The sequence below is a fragment of the Lissotriton helveticus genome, chromosome 2_1, assembly GCF_964261635.1.
Source record: "Lissotriton helveticus chromosome 2_1, aLisHel1.1, whole genome shotgun sequence".
NCBI classification, from domain to species: domain Eukaryota; kingdom Metazoa; phylum Chordata; class Amphibia; order Caudata; family Salamandridae; genus Lissotriton; species Lissotriton helveticus.
In genome coordinates this window covers 895,675,421-895,686,407 of record NC_136059.1, presented here as the reverse complement: position 1 = coordinate 895,686,407, position 10,987 = coordinate 895,675,421, and the positions used below count along the sequence as shown (strand labels likewise).

General features: G+C 41.7%; 1 protein-coding gene across 1 annotated transcript in view; it reads right to left on the bottom strand.

Annotated features, from left to right (window-relative positions):
• Positions 1-2,848: 2,848 nt before the first annotated feature.
• ROR2 (receptor tyrosine kinase like orphan receptor 2) overlaps positions 2,849-10,987 on the bottom strand; it is a 361,950-nt gene continuing 353,811 nt past the window's right edge. The window contains exons 7-9 of the mRNA XM_078675620.1: positions 9,440-9,685; positions 6,279-6,487; positions 2,849-5,536 (exon numbers count right to left, since the gene is read on the bottom strand). Coding sequence (XP_078531746.1) covers positions 4,103-5,536; positions 6,279-6,487; positions 9,440-9,685 — 1,889 coding nt within the window. The 3' untranslated portion in view covers positions 2,849-4,102. The remainder of the gene's footprint in view (positions 5,537-6,278; positions 6,488-9,439; positions 9,686-10,987) is intronic.

Here is a 10,987-nt window from a genome sequence, read left to right as displayed (position 1 = left end):
AAACAAATATGATACAGTTCCACAAAAGCAATGCACACAGTAAAGTCAAATGAAAAAACTTTAATCACACAAGTTTCAAATTGAAGCACCCAACCAATAGGCATGTAAAACCTTACTCCGGCAGGAAAAACGTATCTACTTGTACTATAATGTGAGGAACAGTCTGGAGCAACTTGAAAGAACTGAGGTTTCCAAGATGTATGTCTAAAAGCAGAAATGCCATACTACATGCCTGGTCCGGGTCTCAGATAAGGGACTGCATATCCTAAGGTAGGACTATTAGGAGATGTAGAGCCACATGTATCAAAAATCCATTTTGCATTCCCTAGATAGCGAATTTTAGGTAATTGCTATTTAAGGAATTGAAAATGGTATGTAAGAAAATAGTGATTATCTAATAGTGATTCCTACAGAGTCGCAATTAGGTAATCGCTATCAGGTAATACCACTCCGTTCGTTCCTATGGGCCAAAGGCCCATATGTGTGAATGGTTTTGCATTACCTAATTTGCAATTATCTAATTGGTAATCACAAATTAGTAATGCAAAAGCAAGAGTGCCCAGGAGCCTAAGGCCCCCCTGAAGCACCCCCCCCCCCCACAAAAAAACATGCACATGTACAGCACACACATGCCCTATGTGCATGAGTGTGCCTAATGGCACTTTGAAAAGTTAATTGTTTTTGCATCTCCACAAATTGCACATGGTTACCATCAACTTGGAGTCGATGGTAATAGCATTTCCTAAATGCAGTTTTTCTTGGTACATGTGCGTAGAGAGTCACAAATTGCGATTCTAAAGTTGTATTCGCAACTTTAGGTAATCCTAAAAAATTGGGATGAACTAAAATGCACTGCCAAAACCTTTCATACATCTTGAAAGGCTATTTTGTATTCACAATTGGCTGAATTTAGTGATTCGCACTGTTTGCGAATGGAAAATAATTTCATACACGTGGCCCATAATACCTGAAGTAAGGTTTCCATTTGACACTGTGTTACTGAGATCTCACCTCATCATTACACTGTGCTGTAGACCAGTTGGGCACGCTAACGCTGCCATGGAAAAACAGGACAGAGCACTGTGCTGTGGACAGGTTTTGAGCACCAACAGAGACCTATGCAAAGCAAACTACTGAGGCATAACGACTAAACAAAACTCAAAATGTGCACACTAAGCAAGGAGATAACAGGAACACTGTGATGCTGCTCAGATGGAAGACTTTGTGAGCCACTTAGATTCTGCAGTCTGATATGGGTGAATGAACAGTGACAGCAGAACAAAGGACAATCAAGTCTAATACATCTTCAGTGATATTTCTGTCACTCTATAGGTCAGAGAAGCGAAATCAAGCTGAAATGAGAAAATCATGTGCTCTGGACTTCGGAATTGCAAGCAAATTACGGAAAACTGATTAATCAAATAACCAATTATGACAGTTTTGGAACATGTGAATATAGCCAAACAAGGGGAAAACTTAATGACTTTCTAAATGAAAGAGTGAATTTCTGTGACTTGGAAAAGGAGGGCAGCCTAGTTAGCTCTGTATGTTCACCTGAAGAAACTATTTCTTGTTGTAGATGTGTGCTCCAATATTTAATATTATACTTGTCACAGTTCTGACCATCATTCTCTTCTCAGAGCGTAGCATGTTGATAAATCAAAAATATTCTGTTGTATTGTATTGTATTTGCATTTATATAGCTCTTACTACCACTGTTGAGGCGTCAAAACGCTTTTCGGCAAGTGGCAAGCTACTCCGGAACCCAAAAAGGATTAGTGGTGAATTAGAATAGGGAAATATGAAATTAATTTGAGCGGTGGACATGCGAGTCTGTTAGTTAAATTGAAAGGGATAGAAGAGGGAATGGTCTAGTAAATGTTTTTTGGAGATCATAACAGTAGTAGGAAGTTTGGGATGAGTAAAGGGAGATGGAGGGGTAAAGAGTCTCTAGAAGGGGATTAGAGAGAAAGTAGTAATGGAATAGTATGAAGTTATGATGTAGGAAACTCGTTTCTATTGGTGAGTACGGTAGCTATAGTTTTCTGTTTTCAATTTCCTAGACAAGGGTAACCCTTTATTCTTTATCATAATTATGTTCAAATATACATTTTTATTTGTGGACCCCTACAGTGACCATACTGACTCGTGAATAGATGAATGATAGTGCAGGGAGAAAAACTGAGTGAAAAGAGGAGTGAGAGAGGAGTAATAGCCAAAAATATAGATGGGCAGAAACTCACCAACCATTTAATTTATAGTTCAAGCTATTGGTTTTGCTAATGCTTTTTCTTTTTAGCAGAGCTACGAAGGGAGAGTGGAATGCACATCAAAATGCGGCCAGGTTTTACTGCTGAATCTTACGTTTTTCTTACATCAAGACCAGTTTTGCCTATTAGTTCACAGAAAAACATTGTGTCTTACATAGTTGTTTGATAGCCACGTTTTGGCGCTTTGTTTTAGCCCATAAAATTAAAAAATATAAGAGTGCCTGAAACGTTTCAATATAAAATGTACAAGCATTAAAAGACAACTAAGCATGCATACTATTTTTTTAAGCACTATTGTATACCACTCATTCCTTAAGAACATCAGCAAAGATTATCTTCTCAATCACAAAAATCTATTGTCAAAAAGTTGCATACTGTGTAACAAGATTAGAATGTTCATCTCATAATTGCTGATGTACATTGTAAGGAAACGCTTAATCGCTGACACACTACAGAGAACGGGAAACGTTCAACTTTTACTCAGGAAATTGAGGAAATCGTCGTAAATCGTGAATGCCCCATTTTATAATGCACACGAAGAGAAGTGAAAAGGGAATCTCAAAGAAAAATTACTTAACCAATGTTTATGTATCTCTTTATTGGATACTCAATTTACAAAATATGACAACACTGTGCCCCAGGCTATAATACAACAGTGTGTGTTATTTGTGTGTATATGGAGGTGTTTTAAAGAAACTGTCATGAAATGAAATGGACCAGTTTATATATATTACAGAACATATCATTAGACCGAGACATGATAACTGCATCCAAAGAGGGAAATGTAAACAGTTAAATTATAAACTCATTCTTTCAAAAAGGTCAAAATACTTCAGTTTAAAAAGGTATATAAAATGTAATACCACATATAAATTACATTTAAGAGTCTGTACACAGTTTGCCCGAAGAAGCACCAAAACGGTATAGTGTACAGAACTGCTTCCTCATGCTTTAAAAAAAAAACATTTTGATAACAAAAATACAGAGGACCAACAGATGTTACATGTAGAGTTTCTTAACAGAACCCCCACCAAAACACCCGCTCTGGAGTAAAATGATAGGTTCTTCTTTTTTCCCATTTAGAAGTTTGGTAAATTAGTGCACAAAGTACAATTCTCTTCATTTTGGCTTCTTATGCTAATATATTAATTGTACTTGGTAAAGTTAAACAGAAGTAAAAGATTTGGTTCCGTTTTCCAACAAATAAAAATAAAAGTGAACGTAAACATATACAAGAGTTTTCCTGTCAGGAAGTCTTCCGCGATGGAACAAGGGAATGACCCACCTCCCTCGAGTTTCCGGTCCCGTTTAACAGGCACTGCAGTTGTAAGACCAGCCCCACTCTGGTGTAGGTGACATTCTGGAAAAGTGTTCTTCCTTAAGAATATGACAGGAGCAGTGGACCCTGCTGTCCGTCCTTTGCAAGACACAGAGAAACATTCAACAGAATGCTGGAGAGTTGCATATCCTTTTTTTCTCCGCACATATAGCAAGAACTTGGAGAGCGAAATACAATCACAGACAATACACATTATGTGCAAAGCTATGCAGCAATATGCTGCATAGTAACAGTCATTATGTCAAAGCAGCCTACCTTACATATATTGTCCCTTTAAAAAAAAAAACAATCCTGGCCCAAAATCCAAGCAACGAGAGCCACCAATAAAAACGGTGCCACGCTGCGGCTGTCTTAATCCATTGCTGGTAGGTCAAAGTGGCTCAAACATTTCAAGATTATTCTATCGAGCTTAAATCCCACATGGGATTACTTCTCAAACTGCAAGCAAACACAAACACTGTTTCCCTTAAGTCTCTTGCGATAACGTTCTAATTTAAGCTTCTAATTGAATATCTACTTCATCCAATGGTGGCGTGTCATTGTCGCCTAGCAATTCTGTTTCTGGTACAGAGTCCTCTTCTTCTTTCATTAGATTCTGGGGTATCAACTCAGTAGCAGCGTGTGCCCCCTCTGCTCCATCCGCAAGTTGAGCAGCCCTGTCGGCCACCGACGTGCTTGAGGGAGCAGTTGTTACATAACCAGTGCTGGTGGAGCCGCTCCCACTATGGTGGGATCCTGGTTTCTGGATCATTTGCTGCTGCATTGGCTGAGGAGCCATTTGCATAGGGATTTGCATGGGGTAGAAATTTTGCAGGTAGGCGCCATAGGCAGCCATGGGCTGATAACCATTGACTGGAATGTAGAGCTGAGGTGCTGGCACCATTGGTCGGATTTGTCCTTTCATCTGAATAAACTGTGGCTGTGGGTAAGGCTGTGCTTTTGGCTTGGGTCCCACATACCTAGCATTGCTGACATTGCTGACTGGGCTTGTACTGAGAGAACTTGTCTGAGTGGTATTGCTTGCCCCAGACGTTTGTGCTGAACTATTGTAGTTTGAGATACTTTCCCATGTTCTCAGTCTCGTGTGTATATCTTTGAATCGCGGCCTCCTGGCAGGGAATTCATTCCAGCACTCCAACATTAATGTGTATATCCATGCAGGGCAGTCATCTGGGCAGGAAAGAACCTGGCGGTTCCTGACCATCTCAATTACATCCTGATTGGAATACCCACAGTAGGGCTGCAGGCCGTAACTGTAGATCTCCCAAATCACAACACCATAAGACCAGATATCTGAATCAGTGGAACTCTGTCCGTACATTATTGCTTCTGGTGACATCCACCTTATGGGAAGAAGAGAATTCCCTACCAGTTTGTAGTAGTCAGCAGCATACACCTCCCTAAATAGGCCCAGGTCAGAAATTTTCACATTGAGTTTGTCAAACACCAAAACATTTCTGGTAGCTAAATCCTTGTGTACAACATGGTGGCTCGAGAGGAACTCCATCCCTGCTGCAATCTGTGTCACAATGTGCAGAAAATCTGCTGGTTCCAGGGTAGACCTTACAGTCTTGTCATCATCTGTGCTGCCAACATCTGAGTGGGGGGACCTCATGACCAGAAACTCATGGAGGTCACTGTGGGAAGAGTAGCTAAAGATCATACTCATAGGCTGCTCCTTCGTAACCACTCCCAACAAGCACACGATATTTGGATGCTGCAGCCGGGACCTCATCATAGCTTCATGCTTGAACTCTTCCCTCATGGCCAGTTCCGCCTTGTCTTTCAACGTTTTGATGGCAATGGCTTGAGTCTGTTCTCCGGGGGCTGTGCCAAAGAGATGTCCTTTATACACCTTGCCAAAACGGTCTTCTCCAAGCTCTTCCATAAACCGTACTGCTGAGAGATTGAGCTCCTTCAGCTTAGCCTGAAATACAAAATAAATGGCAACGGTTAACCAAATGTGTAGGGCATTACATTTATTACGTATCAAAATTCCTCCAAAGGTTTGTTACATTAGTTCCCATTATAAAATACACAACACACAGCTCATCTATCCAGAACCACAAGGGCTTTTGGTATGCAATTTATCACTGGAGAATGCTTATTTTTTAATGACAGTGATTCCAAGAAAAAGTGCAGAATATATGGAAATATGTCAATGATACGTCTACAATTACTGACGTGGTTGCATTTTGGGTGTGTGGTGGTGATGCATTAAAGTGCAACCCAGGAATCTGTGAATGAATTCTTAAAGTTTTTTGCATTGCACAATACTGTTAGTAAACCTTAGGGTCTCCTTTAACCCATTGCGGCGGGATTAATGAGTGGGCAGGGCAGCGTCGGCCAACAGACGTGAGCAGCACTACGAAGGTAGTGCGCGCGATGGCCGTTGGCTGACAGAAGCACGCAAGGGGTTAAAGAAAGTGACAGTAACATCAGATGGTTGAAAAGGGGAACACTATTATTTTCAGGTTAGAACATACAACATGATGGTCTTCAAATGAAGCCAGAGAGGATCACAAGAAAGGAAAGTGTGCAATGTCGATGTCAAAATAAACAGTCAAAACAAAGGAAGCTAGACTCTAACACTACAAATGAGTAAATTATCTATTTATCACAAGAATGCATCCCACCAGAGAATACTTCAGAGAAGAATGGAAGCATACCGGCTGCTTGTGTTGGTTCATCAGCGGCATTTCCATGTCCTGACTTGGTGACGCCATGAGCTGACGACGTTGTGGTGTGGCAGCAGATGCCTTCTGTTTGTTCCGGCACATGCACACCAGGAAAAAGAGGCAAGTAATGACCAAAGGAATTGAAATGCTAGTAACCAGGATGTAGAGGATCTCCATTTTAGAGTTGTCGCGTGGACCTTCTGAAAAACAAAAGTAATACAGTATTGAGAGGGTATATGGCTTTTAAATGAAAGTGCTCAAACTAACACATTTTTGCTACTCTTTTCCTACCGATGTAAGAATAGATCCAAACTTTAAGAAAGTAGAGTAGGTGGAATACAGTCTATGAGAGAGCCTCTCCATGCTGCATTTTCAAAAGATGTAAAGAGATAGTGCATGTTTTAGTACAATTAGTACAATTGGAGGAAATATGTTTGTAAAGGCCCAGGAAAATTTAATAAGCCATGGGTACAGCATGGATCTATGAGCAGATTCCACTCTATCCAAGCAAAGAATTAAAAGTATTGGAAATGGCCAATTGAACCCAATAAGACAGCTAACGGGGGATGTGTGAATACCTACCCACAAAACATTTGGTTAAAAGTAAGGTCAAGATGCCTGTTTTAGGAGCGCATTTATCATAAAGCGTTGTTCGACAGTACCCCTCCATACCGGGCCCAGAAACGGACCCTCTTTGGTGGAAACCGATCTTCCAGAAGTACAAGCTCCCTACTACTCAGGCCGCAAAAATGCAAAAAAAAAAAGAATACATACAACCAATCCTTCCCCAGAATTGCTCCCTGAATCGGGAATGCTCTCCCTCCCAAGATCAGAAGCAATCCTTCCACATCCCTCTTCAAGAAAGAAGTAAACATGTTATTATGTAACAAATTTACCACCCACTGAGGACTTACCCCCCTCTCTTCTTGACCCCCCAGCTGCTCCTGTGTATTGCATTCTTCTCACTCCTATGTCGCTCCTTAATTCACGCTACGTTCCTCCACACCTCTGACTGTGTTCAGCCTGGGAATCTTTTTAGACTATGTCTTCTTATCTCTCTTCTACCCATCTGTGCATGCAAATACTGTTCTCTATGATATATATCATGTTATGTATATTATATCAGGCTATACTATATTGTTGTTATTATTATCTGTCTGCTTTTGCTTGTCCTGTAAAGCACTCTGTCACAAGTAAGGGTCTTGTTTGCACTATATAAAACTCTAAAGAAATAAGTAAGTATCATAACTGACCTGGTATCATATTTTATTTAATTTACAAGGCGCGGTTCCTCCGTAATGGCGGAGGAGCATCGCCCCACTGCTCAGAACCAGCAGATGAAAAGTAAAATGCTAAAACAATGTTATTATTATTTCATTTATTACTGACTGAGCCGATGAAGTCTAGGGCAGGGCGGGGCCATGGCACGGAGGAGGCGTGGTGGGCACTGTAAGTGTGCATGTCGGTTTGGCAATCCATCTTAGAATGGCCAAACCGACATGCATACTTATATTCTCCAACCCAGCTGTGGTGCACAGCTGAGTGAAGAAAAGGCACAGGCTCCCGGTAACTGAGCAAGTGTCAGATGAGCCCGCTCAGGCAAATCATAGCGCTTCTCCAATTTTACGTTTAGCATGAGAGAAGCATCTGGATTGGGAAGGAAGCCTGTGCTGTGTGGTCCATGGACTGCCAGGAGGAGAGGAGAGAACAGAGGCGGCCAGCAGAGGCAAGTAAGTATTTTTTTAATGAATAATTATTCCCCTAACCCCTTCTCCCCACCCTCGCCGCCCCCATCACCACTTTAGATTGGCCACAGCCGCCACTGTAATTAACACCCTGAATCCAGTTAACCTTATGCAGAAAGATTTGGGGTCAAAGGCTAACAAAGCACAGGTGTTCTCGTTGCATTACATCTACCCATACATTTGGGAGGAAAAGTATCACAATATGTGGAACTTTGACTATCTCGTTTAAGTTAGACCCTTATTTTATTGTTGTTTCTTACATCTACTTTTTTGTATTCTAATTGTTTTTTATACAGTCCTTGTATCTAATTCTGTGGAATGTTGATGTTATTCGCTATTTATCCACTCACTGCAGACCTTTTAACCACTTACTGTAAATTTATATTGGGTAAAGTGTTGATGGTATTTTTTGTTCGGTAAATTATTTTAAATGTTGCATGATGTTACTTTATGTGATGTTTCTGTATTTCTATGATTTCGGAAATGTAAAACCGATACCTTGCAAGGATATGCTGGGCAAGGATAGTCTAAAATGAATATATTGAAAGTGTGGTTAACTTTGAGGGCTGGTGTAGGAAAACAAAAGGTTGGCTAGCTACTATGTATCCTGGTCTCTCCCACTGTTAATGTCTCCTTTTTGAAACAAGATATGGATGCTTCGCCTTTATCTTTTATAGATAAGCAACAATCACAATTATTTTTATATAAAGTTATTTTTGCATTTTTTGGTCAATGACAATTTTCTTTTCAACCCATTACAGTTATCTTACATTTTTTATTTCTATGACATATCTGATACAGTAAACTTATGCAGGTCTTCTGTCTGAAAGTAAGAGCCAGAGAAAGAAAGAGTGAGAGAGACAGTGAGTGCATTTCCTGATCATTGCTCCATCTGCAGAGAATCTTCATTTATTTGTATGCCATGGTCTATTGTGATGGTATTTTTCGGACTGAAGCTAGCAAGAACTCTTTCTTCTAGATTGCATAGAATCTGAACTCATTTACGAACTCTCCTCGGTTTCCTAACTGTTATACTAGAAATGGCCTCTACTAGACCATGTTGCAGCCGCATCATAAGGAGCTACGCTGCTGCAGTGCAGAGCCGAGTGCTAAATTCAATAAAAAATTCTCTAAATGAATGACGATATATAGACAGCACAGTCTGATGTACATGCTTTAATTAGAGAATGTTCCTGCCATACTTAGGCAAAAAAAACACAGGCTCCGAGGTCTTCAAGGTCCACCCTTTCCTTGTTTGACTGCTTCTCAAGTCAAAATCGTATTGTTTCTTTTTGCTATTTTTATTTCAACCAAGAAAGAATATGCGTATGGAGCCTGACCGAAAAATATTTTTCCACCACTGCAAAAAAATAAAAAAGTTTTTAAGTAGACTAAATCCATACTTACGGCAAGGAGGCACATCACACAGTTCCATGCGCACGTTTTTATTTTGAGTGAAGCACCAGGGGCCTTCGTGTTGGTTGCCGGGATTGCGGCAGTACGCATGCCCTCCACCGATCTCTGGATAGACCATGCTTGTCAGATGGTGGCTGTGAGGAAACTGGCTATTCCACGGCTGGCACTGATGGCCTGACCTGGTAACGCTGACCATACCTCTATATTCGGTTCCGGAGTCATTGTAACACTGCTGATCTGTATCATTCAGGAAAAGAATTAGGAAAAGAAAGGAGAACATAAATGAATGTCTCACACTTCTAAGAACATAATGCCAGTTCCTTTTACTGCAAAATCTGTTTCAAACTGGTACACGCTACCTACAGAGAACATACCTAAGCCATATATTAATAGGTATGTTGTGTGTATGGACAGTAGCAGGAGTTGAGTAGTGTGGCTCACTGGTTAGAGGCGTCAGACCCGAGAGCAGAAGTCGGCCCGGGACCAGGGTTCAATTCCCGACGCGGCAGGGTTGTGGACCTTGATCAGCGGACTCGATAATTCTCGCTTCGGTGCTTACTCTAATCAGGGGTTCCACTCGGCAACTCTGGGCATTAGCTTGCCTAATCTCCACAACGGCCCCACCAATTCCGGGGATGCCTGGCTCCACCTTGGGGACTCCCAGCAAGGGACCATCCCACAGGGAAAGCCAGGACGGGTTCCCCAGAGTTATACAGCGCCAGGAGACCTATGGACGGGTAGCAATGCGCTTTACAAGCTCAAAAACATTTACATCACATTTACATTTAGCAGCCGGTGTCAGGAAAAAGTGGTAGGGCAGTGTGGGGGATCACCCTGGGGAGGAGCACATGGAGGGTAGACAATAACAGTGCCAAAAAAACATACCTGCCACTCTGCTGGCTCCACTGCAGCACAGGCTGAGGCTCCCAGACTTCCCTACGGCCAATCAAGAAGCTGCTCTCATGCTGCTGGCAGCCATTAGAGAAGCGCTGGGATTGGCCTGAGTGCCTTCCATTTGTGCTCCCTGAGAGACTGGCAGCCTGTGCCTGCTGTCTCCAACCCGACAATGCAGCTCAGGTCAGGTTGGAGACATCATAGTGCATATGTCAATTTCGCCATCTTAAGGTGGCCGGCCAAACCAACATGCGCACTAACAGCAGTGCCCACCACTCCTCCTCCATGCCCCTTGTCAGTCGTTATGATGGATGGCCCCACACCCAAGACAGCTCCAGTAAGAAAAATAAAATGATAATAAACATGTTTTATTATAATTTTATTTTTCCCAGGTGTAAATCTGATGGCGGGGGGCGGCGCTCCTCCGCCCGAACAGAGGAGCCACCCCTGTGTATGGAATTTTTCCCTTTGTTCAAAAGCTGTAATGTCAGTCTAGAGGTTTGGTTGGCCAAGACACATTCACTGAGCAGTGGTTAACGCATGATAAGACATCTGTGAGGGAATCTAATGTCCACTCAAACGTATATAGCATATCTATCCACTCCCATCACAAAGGAATCACGGAACAGTAGAAGTTAATATGTA